The 24,965-nt window shown below is 42.5% G+C and overlaps 1 protein-coding gene across 1 annotated transcript in view; it reads right to left on the bottom strand.

Moving 5' to 3' along the window:
• Positions 1–377: 377 nt before the first annotated feature.
• The window catches only part of KIT (KIT proto-oncogene, receptor tyrosine kinase), a 100,892-nt gene continuing 76,304 nt past the window's right edge, over positions 378–24,965 (bottom strand). Inside the window, exons 14-21 of the mRNA XM_068278570.1 lie at positions 24,400–24,550; positions 22,470–22,549; positions 19,151–19,278; positions 17,512–17,634; positions 13,879–13,990; positions 12,780–12,879; positions 11,125–11,230; positions 378–4,291 (exon numbers count right to left, since the gene is read on the bottom strand). Coding sequence (XP_068134671.1) covers positions 4,166–4,291; positions 11,125–11,230; positions 12,780–12,879; positions 13,879–13,990; positions 17,512–17,634; positions 19,151–19,278; positions 22,470–22,549; positions 24,400–24,550 — 926 coding nt within the window. The 3' untranslated portion in view covers positions 378–4,165. The remainder of the gene's footprint in view (positions 4,292–11,124; positions 11,231–12,779; positions 12,880–13,878; positions 13,991–17,511; positions 17,635–19,150; positions 19,279–22,469; positions 22,550–24,399; positions 24,551–24,965) is intronic.

Raw genomic sequence — 24,965 nt, 5'->3', positions numbered from 1 at the left:
GTACGCTCCTGGTGACATCAGCAGGATTGAGGACATGACAACGCAGGTGCAGTGGTTTTCAGACTTTAAAGTCTGAAATTCCAGAAGTGAACCGGAGGCGAGGCCGGAGCATCGGTGAGTGGCTGCGTGGGCACAGGATGTCTGCGGGGGACCATTAGAAGCATCGGGTAAGTTTAACTCATTTTCCCTGGACCCCTACAGTATCCCTTTAAGAAGGAAAACATTTGCATAGCGTTTTAGTAAGGAGGCTTTCTGAACTTGTTCAGCTCCTTACACACTCCTAAGCGATCTGGCTCACCATGAGCTTGAGGGGCAATCTATTACTTTTTACATGAGTGATAATGGAAAAGGATATAAAACAATAATACAAGAACAAATTAACATCACAGAACTGTTTATTATTAACCTTTGTCAGGCAACATAGTCTCAATTATAATGGAAACTTGCAACACTACTTACATCTATTTACATACATACAAAAATACTTTGGATAGTTGGGGGAAGAAATGATGGGGGGCAAGATAGTTTTGCTACATTCTTGTATGTACAGAAACAAAACAACACAAGAAGGAATGCCAACATCCAGTAACATTGAACACAACAACTGCAGTAAAAAAATATACAAAAATATAACATCTTAAACCATCAAAATAAAAGTGTCAGACTAAGTGCCCCCAAAGTAGTACCTTAATATTAATGATTTGGTTGAGAAGGATATTTAAATTACTAAACCAAGATTTTTCAAAGTAATTTTCGGCATAATGTGGAACTCTACATTATACTTTTTTATGCTTTGGATACAGAAGGCAATGGTTAGTAGGGATGATCAATGACATGCAAATATTTCCAAGTTCATGCAGATGTATGTAAATTTGTATGCAAATATATGCAGTTTGAAAATGGACCAATCAATTTAAACCTGGGTGGGACTTGATTGGTCCATTTTCAAGCTGCATATATTAACATACAATTTTACATAAATCTGCATGAACTCGGAAATATTGGCATCTCATTGTTCATCCTTAATGCTTAGAAATCCTGCCAGATTGTAACTTCTGTTTTTGTCGCTGTTGAGATTTCTCCTTCCTTTCTGCCTCAGAAGCCCTGATTCAAATAAGGTTTCTCACAAAAAAAAAAATCTTAAAGAGACTATATAGCACATGGTGTGCATGTCTCTCTTCTAAAATGTTATATCGACTTCAGTGGTGCTTTCAGTATAACTCACCAGTGTGACATCTTCCGGTGGTTAACAGCCAAGTGTCATGCCGTTCTCTGTATTGGCTCCAAGGGGGCGGGGTTAAATGCCGGAGGTCACCGTGCAGAGGGTCTCCAAGGGTGAGTTATACCGAAAGCACCGGCAAAGTCAGTATAGCTTTTTAGAACAACGCCATGCCACCATATGCATTATAGACTCTATAGCCTCTTTAACACAAATCGCTGTTCTATGAAACACTGTAAAATTGTAATATTCATCTTAATTTCTGTATAGGTAAGACTGTCACAGAAAAGGAAGGAAGACAAAACCTCTTCAAGTGGCTTGCAGGCCATAACACCCTCACGCAGGTTCTCGTCTATACCTATGCCACCCAAAACATTTTTTTTGTTCCTTTTTTTTTCTTTTTGCAATTTTAAGGAAAGATCAACATTTTACATTTTTAAAAGGTGCAAAAACAGCAAAGGCAAATGCAGTGCAAATAAGGGGCGGTGCCTTTTAGCACCTCTATTACAAGGAACTGAAGGCTTTCTAAAAGAGCTTATAATAATACAAAGCCAAGCAGTATTAATAGTACAAATGTGCTAGCATACAACCATGTGATGCTGCCATTTTGTCTAATCAGAGCTCAAATACTACAAAAAAACCTGTATACACACAATAAGACGGTCCACTTATGGACTTTATTTGCTACAGAATGCAAAGAGGAGGCTGTGCTACAGTAACCGCGGTAACTCCAATGACTTCATTCTTCATTAATACATCCACTCTAAGCTGCAGTCAGTGTGATGTCTGTCCATGGATTGCAGTTATATGGGACTTGTGATGTCACAGACATTCAAATAATGATTCCTACAGCTGTGTGTTTGGGGTAGTTAAAGCTGCCCATGATTTATTTTATACATACAAAGCACTGACAAGCTGCCTGTCCATCTTCCAAGAACCCTCTCTAGAAATAATGTGCGATTTGTTGGCTGGGCTAGAAAAGCAGTGGTGTTTCACAGTGTCTGTAAGCTCCATCAGTAATCCATCACTTATAAATAAAATATGGGCTCCAGTCTTCTAACTTCTGAACACAACTCAAACTTACACATATAGGTTCCCTGTATTCTGATACGCCAACATTGCTGACATCAGGCATGACATCCCTGAGGTACTATAAAAAGGTAGCACAGCCCAATAACTGATAGCTAACAAACAACTATCATATCTCTCATAAGTCCATGAGAACGCTCAATAAATATATGCAGGAAAAAACTGAACATAAATGTTGTAGCAAGAAATGGAAGTACATTGGAACGAAAAAAAAAGGGAATGCATACTTTTTTTTAATAAGGATATAGATCATAAAATCTCAAACCCCTGATAACTGCTTGACTGTCCACACCCACTAGCACCCCACTGTGATCATGTGATCTGAAAAATTTAGACTTTATATCCAGTGAGATCCATCCCTCCAGCCACTAGTTGGCACTGTTTAGTTGGAAGCAAACTCTAAGGGCCTGCTCCAATTCACTTGTTCTCCTTAGTTTTCTCCTAGGTGATATTTTCACATCTTATCAAGAATGCCTTTTAAGTCACAATCAAGCAAGAATAATTTTGACAGTGCTGTTCACCTACTTTTTCAGTTGCAGAGTGCTAAAAAGTTATTTTAAACAGAGATGTAAAATTGTCTCCTAGGAGAAAACTTAGGTTACCTGGTAAACTGGATCGGGCCCTATTTGTTTTAGTGGAGACTACTTTCTATTGAACAGTAGACCCAACACCAGGACACAGTGATAGTGCTGGATATAAACATTGGAAGACCCGCCTGTTCCCTTGGCCTTGTTGCATGTGGGTGAGGGAGAAGCAGATACTGGTGGGCTTATCCTTTAAGCAGTGGTTGTGTGACCATTACAAGCTCCTTCCCTAGGAGGAAGGGCATTGAGTGACAGTGTGGAATTATCCTTTCCAGAGCTGAGTTTGTCCTATACTTTGCACAGCTCCATTTATGTCTAGCATTGGACAATATTTTACTTTTTTTTTTTTAGTCAAAAAGGTTTATAACCGGTTTGTAGATGTAAAAGCCACATATAGCTAAAGCTCTATATACTAATGAAAACGAATGAATGAAAATCTTTCACTGAGCTCAGGAAGGAGTATTCATTTCTGACATGTAGTCATGTGCAGGAGATTGCTTGTTAACAAGCATATGCCTGGAAAGTCAAAGTTTCACTGGGTTTAGTGAAAACTTTTTATTGTAAGTCATGCAGCGAGTTTCTGGTTTTGCACTCTGCAACAGCAATATATGGTAATGTTGGCATTTCATTTCCTAGCAACCGTAATGAACTCTTAAGTTGGGCACAGTAGTGTCAAACGCAGAACGATGCAGTTACTTTCTGTGGGCTGCAGAGGCTTCTACAATTGTTGCATTTCTGTATCGTTTTAAATAACAATTTTTTGCATGCGTGTCAAATATACATTTTTTTTGCAGCAATTTTTGGAGGAGGAGGAGGAAAATGTGATCGCAGTGCACTGAAAAAAAACAAAAAACGGCTGCAATTTCTCACACTCAAGTGTGCGCCCAGCCTTAGGGTCTTCAACAACTCTCACATATGTTTTAGAAGCAGGCTTAAAGCATGGATCTTAGACCTGAAGTCCAGCATTGTCATTGGTCATTGTGAAACGCTGATCTTTTCAGCAGAACAAAGTCACAACACATGAAAGTATCTGAAAAGGAACAGAGGTCACTATGTGTTCAGGTGTCACATTGCTTGCAGGGGTTCTTGCTACTATCTTGTCATTCTGTGAAATGTCCGCTTCCCCCCTGGCAGTGTCTAGGCTGGTTAGTGGTTCAGCAGCTCCACTGACTCACGGTGTCCACCCCCGTTGCGCAGAAAGTGGTTTCATGGTAGCAATGTGAATGAAAATGTAGAGACTTCACAAGCAGCTTGGTGTGTCACAAGTAGTCCTTCAGTGATCCCTGTGTGCTAATAAAGGTTGTGTGGAGGAGGTGCTGCTTCCTACTGAATTGATCCTCACTGAATGATCCACTGGAGCGTGGTTCGGACACACAGATGTGTTAGAATAGGTTTGTTTCTAAAGGGGAAAAAAATGAGAATAAAAATAAGGAGAAAGTGGTCAGAATGATAAAACCACAGATCATCCATTATCTACAGCGTTCCCACAAGCTGATGGTATACAAAGACAGACAAGAATAAGACTACAATTAGCCTACATTACTGATAGCAAGTTCAAGACTCTAAGTATTAATATATACTGAATAATGTATACCTAATATACATATTTAGATATATGAGGGGGTGTATTCGCTAAACTGCGGTAAGCAGAGTAATGTGAGTTAAGTCTTACGGAGCGATGAGTAGAACGTAATGCAATAAATAGCATGCAATGCATTACTTATTGTGCATAAGCAGGGCCGGATTTATACTTTTTACCTCCCTAGGCCAACTGTCAACAACCGCCCTCCCCCCCCCCCCCCCAAAAAAAAAAAACATTTACACACACACACACACACACACACAGTCACACACACACACTACACACACACACACACACACAGTCACACACACACACTACACACACACTACACACACACTACACACACAGTCACACACACACACACACACAGTCACACACACACACAGTCACACACACACACAGTCACACACACACACACACACACACACACACACACACACACACACACACACACACACACACACACACACACACACACACTACACACACACACTACACACACACACAGTCACACACACACACACTACACACACACACTACACACACACACTACACACACACACACTACACACACACACACTACACACACACACACACACACACAGTCACACACACACACTACACACACACACACACACACACACACAGTCACACACACACACTACACACACACACACACACACAATATATTAAACCACCACTTCCCACTAGATCGATGGGTCGAGTAGATATTGTCTGACACATCTAATCTGCTCAGGATTGATAATGAGATCAATTTTCAGAGTATTACTGCACAAAATCCATCCAGTTATCGATTGGGAGCAGATTGGACTTGGAGATTATTGATTCGACCCATCCATCTGGGAAATTGCATGCTGTGTACCAGTCATTACACTGTGACTTGTGAATTGTAAGCTCGTTTGAGGACAGTCCGTGACATGACTATGTACTCTGCAAAGTGCTGCAGAGGATGTCAGTGCTATATAAATACATAATAATATGGTAGGTCATTAGACTATGGTGGGATTAGATTGTGAGCTTCTCTGAGGACAGTCAGTGACATGACTATGTACTCTGCAAAGTGCTACAGAAGATGCCAGTGCTATATAAATACATAATAATAATAATAATATGGTAGGGCATTAGACTATGACTATGGTAGGATAAGATTGTGAGCTCCTCTGAGGACAATCAGTAACATGACTATGTACTCTGTAAAGTTCTGCGGAAGATGTCAGTGCTATATAACTATATAATAATAATATGGTCGGACATAAGACTATGACTAAAGCAGGGATTAGATTGTGATCTCCTCTGAGGACAGTCAGTGACATGACTGTGTACTCTGTAAAGTGCTGCAGAAGATGTCAGTGCTATATAAATACATAATAATAATAATAATATGGTAAGAGATTAGACTATGACTATGGTAGGATCAGATGGTGAGCTCCTCTGAGTAAAGCCAGTGACATGACTATGTACTCTGTAATATGCTGCAGAAGATGTCAGTGCTATATAAATACATACTAATAATATGGTAGGACATTAGATTGACTATGGTAGGATTAGACTGTGAGCTCCTCTGAGGACAGTCAGTGACATGACTATGTACTCTGTAATGTGCTGCAGAAGATGTCAGTGCTATATAAATATATAATAATAATATGGGGGGACATTAGACTATGATTGGATTAGACTGTGAGCTCCTCTGAGGACAGACAGTCAGTGACATGACTATGTACTCTGTAATGTGCTGCAGAAGATGTCAGTGCTATATAAATACATAATAATAATAATATGGGGGGACATTAGACTATGATAGGATTAGACTGTGAGCTCCTCTGAGGACAGACAGTCAGTTACATGACTATGTACTCTAATGTGCTGCAGAAGATGTCAGCGCTATATAAATACACAATAATAATAATAATATGGTAGGACATTAGACTATGACTATTGTAGGATTAGAGTGTAAGCTCCTCTGAGGACAGTCAGTGACATGACTATGTACTCTGTAAAGTGCTGCAGGAGATGTCAGTGCTATATAAATACATAATAATAATATGGTAGGACATTAGACTATGACTATGGTAGGGATTAGATTGTGAGCTCCTCTGAGGACAGCCAGTGACATGAATATGTACTGTGTTAGATGTCAACACTAGATTACACGTGTCTGTGCTAGTGTGCATGTGCGAGCCATCTGAGCCTGCACTGTAGAACGAAACCGCCTTAGCTCATTTTTTTCCACCTGAGCCTGAGCAGGTGTGTGCTGCTATGCAAATGCAGTGCAGCTGCACTTTGGGGGTCACAACGATGGATTGTACTTGCGGCAAAGGACAGGGGAAGCCTCTTTGGGATCCAGAGGGTTCCCCCTCCCGAGGTATCTAAATGTGTCCTTCGCAAACCTCAGAGGTTTGCTTTAACCGCTTTTAGAGAGGGAGAGAGGGGAAGCTGTGAGGAGAGATAGGGGGGGGGGGGGTGGGGAGCGAAAGAGTGGAGAAATGGAGGTTAAGGACAATATAAGGGAGGGAAGGGGAGAGTGAATAAGAGAAGGGAGGATTAGAAAAAGAGCAAGAAAGGGGGCAATTATGGTGAAAAGGGGAAAAAAATTAGAGTAGCAAGAGGGGGAACGAATGATGATACAAAGCATATGAGAGGAGATAGAGTGAGGGGTTGGGGGACAAAAGAGAGAGAGGAGATATCAGGGAAGTTTCTCATCCTTTGCTACATATTGTACTTTCTCCCTAAAATACAAAATTGAGAGAAAAGGGGAGAGAAAGAGGAACAATAGAGAAGAAAAGGACAAAGATTGAGAGGAAAGGGAAGAGACAGATAAAGCAAGAGATAGGCAGGCGCGGAGCTAGGGAGGGTCGGGGTAGGACAAGTGCCCCGGGGCGCCTGGTCCCCAAGGGCGCCCAGCTGAGCTTCAGGGTTTTTTTTTTTTTGCGGGGGGTGAGGGGAGCAGCGCAGTGGAGGGAGAGCTGTGCGGACGGTGGGGAAGGGGGGCCATCTCCCCCCTCCTTCCCTCACCTTAGGTGCTCTCCCTCCCTCGCTGTCCCCTCCAATGTCCGGGTGGCTGGCAGCGGCGGGCGGAACTCACCTCCGTCTCGCTCCAGCGCCAGCCGGAAGTTCGGGTGCGCAGCCGCTGCTCTGGTCTGGACCAGACCAGAGTAGTGGCAGATCCATCCGGCGCTGCGACGAGACGGAGGTAAGTTCCGCCCGCCGCTGCCAGCCACCCGGACATTGGAGGGGAGAGCGAGGGAGGGAGAGCAGCTCTTCCTCTTCTCTGCGCTGCTCCCCTCCTGCTGGGGAGGGGGACACCTGGCTACCTACTCTGGGCACATATACCCCTAACTACATATACTGGGCATATACCCCTGGCTACCTACTCTGGGCACATATACCCCTGCCTACATATATTGGGCACATATACCCCTGGCTACCTACTCTGGGCACATATACCCCTGGCTACCTACTCTAGGCACACATACCCCTGCCTACATATACTGGGCACATATACCCCTAACTACATATACTGGGTACATATACCCCTGGCTACATATACTGGGCATATATACCCCTGGCTACATATACTGGGCACATATACCCCTGGCTACATATACTGGGCATATATACCCCTGGCTACATATACTGGGCACATATACCCCTGACTATATATACTGGGCACATATTATACCCCTGGCTACATATACTGGGCACATATACCCCCGGCTACATATACTGGGCACATATACCCCTGGCTATATATACTGGGCACATATACCCCTGACTATATATACTGGGCACATATACCCCTGGCTACATATACCGGGCACATATACCTTTGGCTACATATACTGGGGACACATACCCCTGCCTACATATACTGGGCACATATACCCCTGGCTACCTGTTCTGTGGACATTTCTACCCCTGGCTACCTGTTCTGGGGACATATATACTGCTGGCCACCTATTCTGGGGACACCTATAGACCTGGGGCTACCTATTTTTGGGGAAGCACTGCTGTCAGATTGAGTGTATTTTGGGGAACTGCTGCCAGGTGAGAGGTGTCTATCATATTAAGGGGGCATTCTGCCTATTTATGTGAAATGCTGTCTATTTATGTGCCTCATGACTGCTGAATCTGTCTTGTTGGGGGCCTCATGGTTACTGAATTTGTCTTGTTGGGGGCCTCGTGATTTGTTGGGGGCCTCAAGATCGCTGAATTTGTCTTGTTAGGGGCCTCATGATTGCTGAATTTGTCTTGTTAGGGGCCTCATGATTGCTGAATTTGTCTTGTTGGGGGCCTCAGGATTGCTGAATTTGTCTTGTTGGGGGCCTCATGATTGCGGAGTTGGTCATGTTGGGGGCCTCATGTTTGCTCGTGATTGCGGAATTTGTCTTGATGGGGGGGCTCATGATTGCTGAATTTGTCTTGGAACATGCTGGAAGGTACATACTGAGGGAGGGTGGGTGAGCGTGAGCCTGCTAACCTCCATGTACATTTGAAGGGGCATGACGAAATGTGGAGCACCCATAACCACGCCCACATTTGGTCACGACCCTTCACCTTAGGGGGCGCATTAATAGTCTTTGTCCCCGGGCGCTGAAAACCCTAGCTACGCCTCTGGAGATAGGATAGGAAAAGAGGGAGACTGTGAAGGAAAGTGAAAAGAGTGAAGGAGGAAGTGAGACATTTACATGGAGGCAATAAATCAGGCAGGTTGTGAGATAAAGCACACGGCTGCAGCTGCTGCCAAGTCAGCTTGTATACGGACAGTATATATTGCAGCTGTTTGTTTTCTTACTTAAATCTGGTCATCTCTGACTGAGGCGTGAAACCTCCATTCAGCTCCGTGTAAAACTTCTGTGTAAAACCTCCGTTCAGCTCAGTCCCCATAGCTCCCTAGAGATACTGATCACCATGTCCTCATCAATCTTCTTGTTATTGCTTAGTTAGCAGCAATAAGCAGGGAGAGAGCTATGCCGGGCAGCATTTCCAATTGGAGAGGAGGAAGAGGTTTTTTGATCTTCCCGCTGCTATTCAGTACTGTATGTGAGGGGGTGGAGTTGGGAGTATGAAGTGTAAACACACCAGCATGCCTTGTGCAAACATGCGCCCGACATCTTATTGTAGTCCAGACAATAGGTCTGGCGCCTGGCGGCCATTTTACTGGGGCTACTAATAACCGTCTGCCTGTCCTCCCTCCATCCCCCAACCCTCTGAACAGCCGCACACCGTGGTGCGCAGACAGAGGATGCAGGGCCGCCACGGATCGGGTTGGTGATTATTTACTTGCTTGGAGGTTTAACTGCATGCGCCCCATGCTCCCAGGCGCCCTAGGCCATGGCCTTTAATGCTTTTGTTGAAATCCGGCCATGTGCATAAGGCTTTGCGCACGTTATGAACATACCTGTACCTACCTTAAAGAACTTCAGAGGTGAGGGGGGTCTAAACAGGTTTTACTCACCTGGGGCTTCTTTCAGCCCCTAGCAGCCCTCTCAGTCTTTCGCCGCAGCCCCAGTCCTCCGAGTTATCCCGCTGGCCGCCCATAATGATCGCGACCCCGCCGGCGGGCTAGCTCTTCTGCGCCGGCATTCGTGCGGCCACGTCACCTAGCACATACTGCACGTGTGCAGTAGTTGTGCGCAGGAGCAGTACACAACAGATGACATAAACGCGCAGGCACGAATGCCTGCGCAGGCGCAGAAGAGCCGACCCGCTGGTGGGATCGCAACCTTTACCAGCACCCAGCGGGGCAAAGCGGAGGACTGGGACTGTGGCGGGAGACTGAGACTGCTGCTAGGGGCTTAAAGAAGCCCCAGGTGTTTAGACCTCCTCGCCTTGGAAGTCCTTTAAGGTAAGTACAGGTACGTTCCTGCCGGATCTGCACACGTCTGTGCATTGTAAGCCCCCCCCCCCCCTTGCTCCCATGGTTCCTGAAATCACTCAGTGGAAATTTTTTTTGACATTTAGCTCAAGTGAAATTTTCCAAAAGAAAAAAGCAGGCTTGCTGATTTGTTCCCTCCCCTCACACTCCCACTTTCTTCCTTTTAAAGTGGACCTGAACTATTGCTCAGTACACAAGGAAAACACACAAGGAAGACACAGCCTGCCTAATTCCCCCTCGTCTTCAAGTAATCACAAGTGTAATTTGATCTCTTAGCTGTGTCAGCACAGTAATTCAGTAGTCTCGGCAAACACAGCTAATATGTAAACACAGGAGGTTAACCCTTTCTCTGCTTCCATGAAACCAGGAAGTAGACACACTGCAGATTTATTGCTGTAACTAAGATTTGCTTTTTCTTTAAAGGTTCTTATGCTGTTGCTTACCGTATCCTTTAGAGCAGAGAGTAAGTTCTGGTCTACTTTAAGGGGAGTGTATGGGGCGGGGCAGAGGAGGATGATAGGAGGGAACATTGTAGCAAGCCTGACTCTTCTAATTTGTCTTGAGCTCAAGGAGTGGTTACAGTAACTGGCAGAAACAAGGAGAAGAACCAACAATGCATAGAGGTATGTGGATCCAGAATGAACTGTGCATCAGGTCAGGTGTGCTTTAGTTATTTGTAAAGTACTTTGTGTAGCAGTCAGCCTTCAACATCCTGTACAAGCACCTATAGGAAGTGACAAGTGGTTGTACTTACATGTCCTTTGCCATCTGGCATTTGTTGTTCCACCATCTGAACAATCTGCTTGAAGGTCGGTCTCTTCACCGGGTCTGCGTTCCAGCAACTCTTCATTATTTCGTATCTGGTGGAACAAAACATTTTCAAGTTAAAACACAATATAATTGTGCAATACAGTCCTAGATATGACTGGTAAAATAGAAATTGTCCCTGGGTTTTGAAAATACTATAATTCACAGCTAAGACCAGAGCAACACAAATTAATAAATCCTCTACCAAGTTTGGGCCAATTTAAGTCCCACCGACTACTAGTTTCAAGTATGTCCTGAAATGCATACAGTTTGTAATGTGCGCTACCACAATTATTTAATGCTACTGTATGCTAGCAAGCCCCAAATAAATGAATCCACTCCTATGGGAAGGGGGAGGACAAGCAAGTCAGTAGATCACTGAAGGGGTGAGATCAGACATCTGCGGAAGGCTGTACACATCCTACATGTGGTTTCAGCTGACAAGTGTGAGCAAGTAGCTTTACAGCAGTAGGAGAACAGAGGTGCCAGCAGGATAAAAACTTTAAAATTTGCTGGGAGGAAGCGGTGGACTTACCTCCATAAAGCAGACACGAAAGACTGTCTGAATAGTAGCAATCACATTTATTAACTAGTACCCCAAAACAGTGCAATGCGTTTCGCAGGCCCAGCCCGCTTCATCAGGCAATAAACATGGGGACAAGACAGAATTTCAGCAATAGCAGGTGTAGCGCCTCACTAACTGAGGCGCTACACCTGCTATTGCTGAAATTCTGTCTTGTCCCCATGTTTATTGCCTGATGAAGCGGGCTGGGCCTGCGAAACGCGTTGCACTCCCGCTGATTGAAGGGAAAGGACACGGGCGAGTAGCGGTGATGCGGAGGAGGCGGGGGAGCGGCGCTGACAGACAGCGCTAGGGTAAACATTGTGCTGGCGACGCGCTGCGTGTCGCCAGCACTGCGGGGGCTATAGTGGCGAGCAGGGGGGTCTTTGAGGCACACGATGGGGCAACAGAGGCTGGTGTTAGTGTGCACAACCAGCCTCTGTGCCCCACTAACGTAATGAAATGCCACCTCGGGTTCTCTTTAAGTTAGGCGTGTGCACAAACATTTAAAGATCACCTTTTTATCTTGTGTTAAAAAGATTTTTTTTTAAAAAAAGTTTACGGTTCCTCAGCTAAATTACACAGCCATGAACTTCTTCACAACAAAAATCTTGTATAAATGACCTCTTATAAGTGAGAGCTGCAAAGAGAAAGTGTAATTTGCATACCTGAATTCTTAACCTTTACTGTGAGGGGAAAAAAAATAATAAAGGAGCGCAGCCTAGTTCCTTGCAGGAGTGCGACTGTACATACATGTACATGTACCATTTACCAGTTACTTTTACAATTTAAAATGCTGCATCTCTTCCAATACAATTTCTATTTAATCTGCTAAAGGATGTAGGGAAATAAGAAAATGTTGTTGCTATTAGTGACAACTATCTTCTCTTTTAGAATCTACTCTAATGAAGGAGTGACTATATGAGGAAAGTTTGACTTTTTGAAAACTTTTAACCAAGACACACAGTTCATTTTTCTTTCAACTTTAACCAAAAGGCTTTCATTGTTAATGAAATGTAATGACCTCTGTGGTTACTTACAGCTCAGCTGGTGCACACTCTGGGCTAAACATGCGGTAACCATCCTTTATCATTCTGTAGAACTTGGAATCCACCGGTATATGAGGGTAAGGGCTGCTTCCTGTCCATAAATCAAACATTGCAGAGTTACAACACATCCAGGAATACTGGAAGAAACCACTCACTAGGGCAGGAAGTAAATTAACACATCTGTACACTACATAATGTATGTGTTTCACTCTATGTGTAATATATATATATATATATATATATATATATGTTTTCCTCACCCCCAAACCCTAAATAAGCCCGCCTCTAGCCTCACCCTCCAGCACCCACAACATGGTCCTGTGTCTTCCCACTTACAGCACTCTCATTAGCCCTCACTGTCTCCCACAGACCCTCAATAAGTCCCTCTCTCTTCCCACCCACCTCCATCACTTTCAGTATCCCTCACTCTTTTTCTCACGATCCCTAGCCCCTATCTCTTTTCCAACTAACCCCTAGCACCCGTAATAACAGTGGCACAGGTGCAGCGACCATGCATATAGATGCATAATGATGCAGGCCAGTGTCCTCTGCAAACAGGTGTGTGTAACACCATGTGACACCAGTAGTATTGGAGACGGAGTTGTAGACGCCCCCACCTCCCCCCTTCCGCCAGGAGAATGGGCCCCATGCTCCTGGCGGAAGGGGGGAGGTAGGGGCGTCTACAACTCCTTCTCCAATACTACTGGTGTCACATGGTGTTACACACACCTGTTTGCAGAGGACACTGGCCTGCATCATTATGCATCTATATTGCTGTCACCTTCCAAATCACTTGAAACAATATATAGTAAGGGCAGTAACAAGTAATGGGGGGGCATGTCCAAATTCCGCATAGTGGCCCTGAGGTCTGTAGCTATGCCACTGACAGCAGTACGTGTTGTGAGTGTCTGAGTGCAGAGGGTTATTGATTGTTTGTATGTTGACCATTCCCCTCAGCATCACTTCTCCCATTTAAATGCTAGACCCTACTAGTACAGGGATATAAAATTTGTGGCATAAATAGCAATAGTAACATATTTTCAATTCACCTTGTGAATATTACAACGGTAAAGAAATAGTAACAGCATACCTAAAGAGAAGATCTCCCACAGGAGTATGCCATATGACCAGACATCACTTTCAAACGTATAGACACAATGGAATATACTTTCCGGTGCCATCCACTTCACTGGGAGCCGGGCCTATGGAAACAATGTAAAGAGCGCTCATTATGAAGCTCAGTGCTGGTGATCACATTGTAAGTACTAGCAGTGAGCAAATCCATCCATGAGTCAGGCAATGCTAATCTCTTCTGGCAAATCACAATCCTATGGTTCATTTCCCTGAGTATCCTTTCACTGACCTATCTTCATAACAACTCTAAAGGAAATAAGGTTATCAGGGTTCATGGACTGCACAGCACACAGCGGAAAAGGCAGCTCTGAAAACTTAACCATTGCCTCAAGATTTACCAGTAACACACCTAATTTCCCCAAATCTAGGGTATAGGAGGGGCACACAGATTTCTCCTTCTCCAGGCACAGATTTAGGTATGCCACGCCCCTGTTTAGTTACCCTCTCAAAGTTCTAGTAATGTGGTTGTGTTAATCTGAAGTAGCCCAGCTGAAGATAATAACAGCAGGCTCTGTAACCAGGAACACTGTTTGATGCAAGAAAATTGGAGTTCTCACAATAGACTGCATTCTGCGGTGTTAGAACGCTGTGTTACAGGAAATGGCTGGTAAGGGACAAACACAGATAGAAACAAGCTCTCCTAATATTCTTGCTGGTCCCCAGCTGCTCTTGTAAGCTCATAATGTCTTTTTTTAAATTTTTGTTTCTTATTGTTTGTTTTTTGTTTTATCTTGCTGTTATACAGTGCTTTGCTCTATAGCAAATGTGATATGCTTGTTTATTTTTTTCTGTCAATAAAATCTTGTTGAAAAAAAAGAAAACAAAAAGAAACAAGCTCTTCTATAGAGTGGTAACCTGTGAGTAGGAAAACATTTAAGTCTGGTAATGGGCTTTAATTAGAAAATGAATGTTTTTATTCAGCACCGGCAGGCTCTGGCCCTTTAAGGACCAGAGTCTTTTTTGCCAGATTTTATGCTGAACACAGGGTCAGCAGCCAATGAAATTGTCTCCTGACTGGCATACGGAGCTCAGCTGTCTAATGACAGCTGAACAAGCGGACTGAAGCGGCAACAGAGTGCCAGGACCGCGTGTCGACAGGTAATTGATGTCAATGCCCTGGCAGGGATATGAGGCCGTTAACAGGGCGTAGATTTCAATTAGACCAGACACAGAACATTTATATTGCGCTTTTCTCCTGGTGGACTCAAAGTGTCAGAGCTGTAGTCACTAGGATGCGCTCTATAGGCAGTAGCAGTGTTAGGGAGTCTTGCCCAAGGACTCCTCACTGAATAGGTGCAGGCTTACTGAACAGGAAGAGCCAAAATCCAAACCCAAGTTTCCTGTGTCAGAGGCAGAACCCTTATGCTAGGAACAAACAATACAATTTTCTGACAGATTTACTGTCAGATCGATTGTTTCCAACAGGTCCGATCTGAGATCCGATCATAGAAGTGAATGGAAAATCGATCAGAAATCAGATCGGACCTGTTGGGAATAATCAATCTGATACTAATTCTACACTATCCAGCCACTGCTATTACCTATGTCCGCAAAAGGTTAAGGTAACATAGTAAATATTTAGTGACCTACAAAACATCCTTACTAATCTCTTAACTGAGATCTACGCTGACCTAGATACAAGAAAGGCCAGACCACAGAAGTGTGCTCCCATACACCTTACCCAACACGAGATTACTGTTCATCTTCATTTACTATTCTGAAATGGTCTGTTGTAACAGATTGCATTTCAGATAGTCTGAGCAATTTTACTTCAGTGTTTGCTTACATTACCAGACAGATCAAATCACACTGCTGCTCAAACATTCACATCACTATTACAGTTTTGGTCTCATCTGCTACGTCTCTGTTTAACGCCGGTGGAATTTAATGACATTTTAACACGGTTTGTGGCTCCACTGAGTTATGCTTCTACAATCAATCTATTTCCCAGAGATAAAGCAGGCAAAAAATGTTTTCCTACTTTTAAATCACTTGGCTTGGAAGAATAGAATTTCAAATAAAAAGTATCAAACAAATATAAAAATGAATTGACAAAGTAGGTCTGTTCTTTTTGAAGCTATGCAAATATCTGCCACAGAATGTGACAAGTACTGGGATTGTTCTCATGTGTCTACCGCAGAATCCAATAAAGTCAACCAAATTGAGTCTGCTCTGATTGTGGCTACAAACCCAAATCTGTCTGTTTACTGAAAGTGGATCCGAGATAAACTTTTACTCATTGCATAATTGTGTTCTTTTCATATAGTTTATAGGGCATTCCTCAAGCCAAATACTTTTTTTTGTTTTGTTTTAATACTGAAATTTCCTATAAACTAAACAAACCTCGTCCACAGCTTCTCCAGAATGCCTTGGCACTCTCAGCCTTAGTAGAAAGGGCTTATGGGAGCTCAGTCTGGGCAGGAGGAGGAGGAGTTTACTAGCCAGAGATTTCAGAGGCAGAGGGGAGGAGGGAGGAGGAGAAGGGAGTGAAGTTTTCACAGGCTGAGGGCTGGAGATACAGATCAGCTTGCCTGTGTGTAATGTGACAAACAGAACATGGCTCCTGTTATTGTATCACAGGAATAAATAATCATATACTGTTGAAGCTGTTTGCAGCTAGATGTGCTGTGTAAACTATTTAAACTTTAGATAAGATATATAGGGCTCGATTTACAAAACGGTGCTAACTTTAGCACTGGCCCTTAGCACGTCTAACCTCAGTTTAAATGTGAGAAGTAGTGATCGTGCGCAAAGTACCGCATGCAAAGTTTTGCGCGCGCACTGCACAGAGCGCAGGGCGCTCCGCGCGAAGTGCCCACTAAAGCCTATGGGACTTAGCGCGCGCATAGGACTTTGCGTGCGGTACTTACCGCGCAATCTGATTGAGAAAACCGGTGCTAACCTACTTAGCACCCTGGTTAGCGCGCCTAAAGACTTTAGACGTGCTAAGTAGGTTAGCACCGCATAGTAAATCAAGCCCATAGACAGTTACTTGTTATAGTTAGTTTTTCATCTAGGATCCGCTTGAAGGAGTGATACTCAAAATTTGTTAGGCCCCGTTCAAAAGCAAAAAGTGATCGCAATCACCTAGGGATTGCGATTTTGCAACGTGCTATTCTGGCAATTGCGTCTAGCAGTTCTCATTTCAGTGAAAGCGCCCTACGCAAGTTAAACTGGCCACTTTCATTTTGCTTAAGGATCCCTTTAAAGGTAACTTTTTTTCAGTTTAGAATATCTAAGAAGAAGAATATGTTTTGTACTATATGTTCAGCTATATTACCATCTCATATACGAGATATATTACCTTTTTTTGTATTTTGTTAATCAGTTTAAGGCAATCGATAGATTTTATATTTTTCACTAAAAAGTACATTATGTACAATCCATCGATTATGAACATCAAAAATGTGTCTCCCAGGTCTACTAGAGTGTAATTTTTACATGAAATCTTACATTATATCACCAAATCATTATGTACTCTATGAGAGAGAGAGAGTGCCCTGATGTAATTTGCCATCTTCTCAGTGTTTTCTAAGTGAATTTGAGAAGGCTGATAGACGGTAACTGAATTACACCTGCTTTGACTTACATTTCCTTTAACCACATAATTTGAGTCATTCTTGATATCTCGGGCAAGGCCGAAGTCACAAATTTTTGTTATTCGGCCATGAGTAAGGAGAATGTTCCTGGCCGCCAGGTCTCGGTGAATGCACTGTAGGGAAAATACTATCATTAGAATGGAAGACATATTTTTAGAAGAATAAAACAACTTTGGAACATATTAAAGTAAAAGTGAAATTAAAAGTCAGATTCCTATGGACAGGGAAGGCTCTGGATCCTATGGAGCCTTCCCTGTCCCCTCTCGGTCCCCTTGTTCCAGCGCTGTCATCCCCATTAGAGCTGTTCGATCAACTGTTTGAATACACCCCTGTATCCCCTCAGAAAGCTTTGGTAGCACTTGTGGCCCCTAGAGCTCCTGAAGAAGGGCGGCTCTATACTGCAGCTTCCTGTCTTTGGGTGACCTTGGGAACAAGAGTGCTCCTGATGCCATATGAGAGCTCACAGAGGTGGCAAATTCAAACAGGGGTGACAGGGCTGGAGCCAAAACACAGAGGGATGAATGGGAAGGCTTGTTAGGACCCAGAGCGTTCCCTCTCCATAGGTAAGTATCTGACTTTTTTTAACTACAGATTTGCTTTGACTGGTTTAAGTTCAGAGCAATTGAAACAAATTGAAATGCTAAGCGCACGTATGTAGCGCTGCAGGGGAATGCTTCTCAGCCGCCCAATTTAAGGCAAATGCTGCGTACTGTACCCAAGCACAAACATAGCAGGAACTGAAAACAACTAAAGTATCTTTAATATAAAAAATAAATACATTGGTTCCACAAATGGAAATACATATCATACAGGGATGCCATGCCTAGTCTGTCTCTTGTTTGCCTATTCTACCGTTTTAAGAGTTATCCAAATTTTTAAGCAAGTATCTAATGTGACTTGAGAGCAGGGGCGTAACACCAGGGGTAGGCAAGGGAAAGGGTGTGAATGTAAAGAGCATGTTTTGTGCATGTAAAGAGGAACTTGCGAAGCACATAATGAAATATGTAAAAAAATAATAATAATTGTGTGCTCTTTAACAAAATAAATCATTCATAAATATTCCCCTATTATGTTCAAAACGTTTAAATTGAAAAGGCAAAACATTGAACATTTTTATTAGAATGATTATCTGCCGGGGTACTTAAACTTTATTTCTGCATTAATAGTTATTAAAGAGTTTTTGTACGTTCTCACAAAGAATAAAGCAACGGAATCAGGGCCCGTTTCCACTACAAACGAATTGGTGTGCATTTTCTGCAAACAAATATTCTGCAAACAAATTGGCATAGCATTGTATTTCAATTGGCCTGTTTCCATTGTATCCAGAGTCTGTATGCAGACAAGATCTGCACAGCAGTGCTGTTAGTTTCTACATGCCGCATGACATTTTCACATGTTTATGCGTTTTCGCATACTTTTTCGCACAAGCATAAAAACAGACAAACAAAAGTAGCGTTAACACATGTAAATTTGCATATTAAACTGGATGTATAGATATGCGAATTCGCATTAGCATGCCAATTTAAGTCAGAAAAAACATGCAAATTTGCATGCTTCTAGTGGAAACCAGCGCGAGAGTCAAGTGTCCATCAAGTAGAAATGAGTGGAAGCCTGCGTGAATTAACTCACGTTTTTGGACGCCAGGAAGTTCATCCCTTGTGCAACCTGATATGAGAAGCTAATCAGATCATCCGTATCTAGCGCTAAATCATCATCTTCAGGCATTGCGATGGTGACATCCTGATCAACATAGGACCCTGCACAAGATAAACCATATAAACAGTTCTAACACATTTTCAAACAAACATGACTCAAAGCTAAGCTTTCAGAGTGTAATCCACTGCACAGGCAAACAAGAACTTTGCTACTGAGATTCAAGCAATGCAAAACCAAAACAAAAATGCCAAGTTTGAAAGAAAATAGTACAGCTTGCATAAATGCAATTCTTTCAGCCTTCACACTGGTATAAACTGTTTGTTTCAAATGATGCATGGACTAACGTTAGCCCGACCCTAAAGTTTCTGCATTTAATAGAAAAAAAATCTGCAGATTTTCAGTCAGCATTCATTCTGAAATAGACTTGTTATCATTGTATATACTCTATTATAAACAGATTCAAATGTAAACCGAACGCCCCAACTGATAAAAATGGTTGACTTGACTATAGGCCAACACATGAAAAAAAAATTGGGGCGCAGAGTGAAGCCAAAAAAATGGCTTACCCTGCTCCTGCAAAAGTCCAGGTGGCGTTAATTACTATTCCCCCTCCAGGCCGACCTTTGCCAGCGCCCTTCTGAGCACCGCTATAGCCATAATTCACATTACAGCCTATGGCAGCACATGGTGCGCCCAAATTTGCCGGCGCCTATTGGTTCTGCTTCGAAGCGTGCCACCCTCCACTGTCACACTGCAGATATGCCATTCCTTTGTCTGTCCCCGTGCCAGTGTCTGCCTTATCACTTCTATGGGGGTTTAACCTGCCGATCTACCATCACCCATTGGGTTTAATTGTATTGTCAGAAATAATATGTATGTTTTAACATTATAGTTATATCTAGTGTTTATGTAGATGGAAGCTAACACCTTCTCCCCCCCTTACCCCCACTGGTTAAGGATCCCCCATAGTGTTCCTCTTGGATGGATAGTGTAATGGTTAAGGGCTCTGCCTCTGACACAGGAGACCAGGGTTCGAATCTCGGCTCTCTGCCTGTTCAGTAAGCCAGCACCTATTCAGTAGGAGACCTTAGGCAAGTCTCCCTAACACTGCTACTGCCTATAGAGCGCGTCCTTGTGGCTGCAGCTCTGGCGCTTTGAGTCCGCCAGGAGAAAAGCGCAATATAAATGTTATTTGTCTTGTCTCTTACTGCAGTATACTGGAGAGGTAATGTATGACTACCTTTCCTGCATTCCAAGTAATCGGGGTTATATGTGCAGCCAGTGCCTCCCTCTTCTCTTCTGTCCTCTCTGTAGACGTGATGTCCCTGTATGGTGTGAATAGCCGGCGTGTCTCCAGCTTCACTCTGGATTGGCATCAACTGAAGAGAGGAGCCAGACAACTTGGAATGCAGAGAGATAGCTTTACACTCCCTCCCTGCACACCCTGCTGTGCATGAGCTCTGCAATAAGGGAGAACACCTGCTGCCCCTCCCCGGAAATCTCAGAAACATTTTCCAGATACTATGTTTTGTCTTTAAATTGATTCAAAACTTTTTAACTTACATATCTTTCCATATATATATATATATATATATATATATATATATATATATATATATATATATATATATACATATATATATATACCCTTCACTGCTGTCTATGCTTGTCCAATGATCTTTAAATGACTTCCTTATTTAAAACATTTTCCTAAGTGTGGCTCCAAGACTTTCTATAGGGTTGCTCCCACTCTCTGAAACCCCTTCCCTTGTCCTATTAGGCTTGGACCCACGTTTAATACATTAAAAACGTTTGCTCTTCTTCAGACTTGCCCACCCATCCTCCACTCTTATTCCTTCATTACCATTTAAGCAAAATCTCATTTCCCCGACATATTGTACACAATATTCCTCTTTTCTTAAAATGTGAGCTTAATTGGCCCACAGTCTTTGCTTGTGTCATCGTTTGTATTTGTTATCTATGCAGGATGGACAGGATGCTGTAAGATCTTCAAAAACACAATAAGCTGCTTGTCTGACGCATTGTTTTCAGAGGAAGTTTATTGACAGTGCTCTGTCTGTAGGCATGCACTGAGTTGTGTCTGTAGACATGCACTGAGTGAATGGTAACCACAGTACTGCGCTACTAACCAGAAGAATGGCATGTGTATGCAAAGGAAGAAATATGACTGTGCCAAAATTGATATTCATCACATTTTCAAATATCACTTCGAAAAAGACTGACCAACTCAATAGTGCCAAGCATAATGACAATGTGCCATTGACTTTGGCATTAATCCACACCAACTAATCAGATTCAAGGTTTCAGTAGTTTGATGCTGATATATACAAATGATGTCTGTCTGCCTGCTATACAAATAATGCATTTTGTACATAATAAATAAACTTAACAGTCACTTACAGTAGGTATTTTATTCTGACAACCCCGAACCTCTTACAGGCAGGTTTTAGACTCCTACACATCTTCATGGGGGATTCTCAAATTGTCCTTTATTTTTTGCAAAGCACTTCCTGAGCAGAAGTGGCACAATCCACCTGCCACGATAGTGTGTGTGTAAGTAGGAAGATCAGTCCACATCTTTGTAAGGTTTAATAACGGGGCCTGCTTTTAAAAAAATTATAGAAATCTACGAGGAGATGAAGAAGTACAAAGCCCATTGGGAAGAGTTTCAAAGTTGCCAGATTAAAATGCTTAATGTACCGGTAAGTGAAAAGCTTCATAGGAAAGAAGTCATTTACAGTGCATCCTACTCTGGGACAAATGTACATCTGGTATTTAATGCGTTCTAAATTTGATAATTGTTGTCATAGTTGTCATTTCAATCAAACTGAAGTGAGTTTGAAGCTTAAGTAGAGGGAAGACTCTATATAGCATAGAGCCTTACTGTTCCTCTGTCTGGTCCGTCATTCCAGTGCTGTCACCAGGTATAACTATATCACCGAATAGCTCTTCATAAGTACTTGGGTAACCTTCAGAACTACCTGCGCCCCTGAGAAGTTTCAAGGACTTGCGCATCACTACTACGTACGCATGAGTGAGTGTGGACTCGCGCAAATATAGATATGCTCGTCCTCCAACCTACTCGGCGTTGAATAGTTACGTCCGGGGACGGTGCTGGAACCATGGGCTGGATGGAGGGACTATTGGGTGTCTTCCCTCTACTTAGGTAAGTATGAAACAGAGTGAGTTTCCTTCTTTTAGATTTTCAACAAACAGACGAGTACCCATGAATGCCTTTTTAAATGAGGCATAGATTCTGAGTGGAGCTCACCTGACTTCCTCTTGTCGGGCTTAGTCGGCACTACATAAGGTACTCCTGGCTTCATGTCCATGTACTCACTCATCCCATTACTGTAAAACAAGAGGAAAGATGGCATTCAAAACATTGTCCTTGTTTACAGCTCCATAAATGAAGACTCCGAGTACAAAGCCAAGGATGTCTGCTGTGTGATTTGGCAAGAAAACAAGCATAACAAAAAAAGCCTGACATCCATATTCCTCAGCAACTACATCACAGGATGCATGTCTAATTACTGACTGCTGAAGCTCAACCAAGGAGCCAGTGCTGTGATCAACAACAAAGCCTATGGAAGGTCTCATTATTTCATACGTGATGTGATATCACACCTACACTTTCTGCACACTTGTGCACCATATGGTATTTATATAATGTTGCAGTGTCTTAGCCGCTGTCCCATTAAGGTCATTACAGATGGCACGGCGGGAGCAGCAGTTTTAACAATTAGATTGTGTGGAGAAGTGGAGATAGTAAGTGATGAACAATGGACTAGTCTCTAGAGAAATTTTACACCAATGTGGTTTCCGTGAAACCTGACCCGCTGCAGAAGTGCTCACAGGTCACAGGGAAGGCAGAGTACTCCTATCCTGTAGAGGGGCGATATGGCTGTATAAGAGGCAGAGCAATTATTATAGATGATAACAGGAGTTATTCCACAATGTCAAGTAACCCAGCTCTGCTTTCATTACTGTGATTGTACCACATCCTTTAAAGTAAACCTGAAGTGAAAGTAAGCATAGGAGAGAATAATTTCTATGTGTAGTACGGATGATAAATAGAATGCAAGAAGTACAGAAAGAGTCTCGTCTTTTTATTTTCAGTTTTATAGCTTTAGTTTTAAGATTGCACCAGACTGACAACGCTACTGTTTAGAATCCACACTCTGCTTTTTAAGCTGAAAAGGAAGCAGAAGTACGGTAATGACTCTTTCCGCTTCCCTGCTGTTAAACCTTATTATTTAATCTCTCCCTGACAGATAACAGGCTTTTAGCTTCTATTTACTTTTCAGGAAACCGGATTGAATTCGACGAGCTGTTCAACAAGCTCAGACAAGCTCTTTTGCATAGATAGCAAGTCAAGTTTTATAACTCTTGCTGTACTGGAAAACAGAAAGGGACTTTACATAATTTCATAATAGTACTATATGTGTTTAGGTTTTTCTCATGTTATCACACGTTATTTCAGGTATGCTTTAATTCCCCATTGGGTTCAGGGGGAGAGTGCTCTTCCCAAGTTGTTGGCTTTTTTTATCTTCTCATAGCATCATAAACATATTAAAGTATAACCGTATCAAAATTTGCTTAAAATGCACGTGCGGAAATTGTTACCTGTAATAAGAAACTCACTGCTTTTTTTCCTTTTGGAGGCCTGTAGGATTTCTAATTAATGTTGTAATTCTCTCATTAGTGTACATGAGAACAGGCAGTCAGTCCCCTAGATTTGCCTTCCTCAATGAAGTGTGAATGACTGTGTGTCCACCAGAAACATGTCATGCTTCCAAGTATGATTTTTACACAGAATATTTTAAAATTGAATAATATAACTGGTTGCTATAGGCAACAAGCTTAAATACTTTCCACACATAAGGCCCTTATCTGCAGTCTTATCAGTATCGCAAGAACAGCAAAAATTGAGACAAGTATTTCAGGCACTGCTATAACATTACTTAGAGTTGATGGCATTTGGACATGGGGAGCAGCTTAATGAGGAAGAGGGAAGGGGCAACAATTTACCACATCTCACATGTAATATATACACATATAAAAAAGGTAATTTGACAGCAAAGGAAACTTACACTACAGCCAGGCATAGTGCAAAAGACAACAACATGCACCATATTTTCACAGGTTTGTTTTACATCACAGGATTTGGACACTAGTTCGCTTTAACAATATCTGCTCACCAAACATTGTCCCGTGAATTGAGAAGATTCTTATAAACAGCAGTTTCAGAATGATCCTCAAATTTTGGGCAAATAAAGGCATCTCGCTTTCTCCTCAGAAAATTCAGAAGGTCTCCATAGCAGCAATACTCAGTAATGACAAGGGTGGGGCCTGGTGGATAGAGAATAATGCACAGATATGAGGAACATAAAGAAAAAGCGCTTGAAAGAACTTTTATCACCATAGTTCACTCTGAATCAAGTAGCGGGGATCAAATGTATTGGGTCACAAGATCTGTTGAGTACACGTCCCAAATTTTAACAGAAAAAAGCATAAAACTAATTGATATTCCTGATGAATTCTTGCTTTAGTTAATTGGATCATGATACAGTAGAATTCCGTTATAGTAAACCTCTGAATATAGTAACTCAGTCCTCGGGTCCCATCAAATGCGTCTGTATAAATATACAATGTATAGCCAAACGTCTGATATAGAAAACTACTTTTCTTGGTCCCTTGGAGTTTACTATAAAGGGATTCTACTGTACTTGAAATTCAGCTACAAAAGTGCAGTTTTTACAGAGCT

This window comes from Hyperolius riggenbachi, chromosome 1, assembly GCF_040937935.1.
Source record: "Hyperolius riggenbachi isolate aHypRig1 chromosome 1, aHypRig1.pri, whole genome shotgun sequence".
NCBI lineage: Eukaryota > Metazoa > Chordata > Amphibia > Anura > Hyperoliidae > Hyperolius > Hyperolius riggenbachi.
This window is presented reverse-complemented; position numbering and strand designations above follow the sequence as displayed.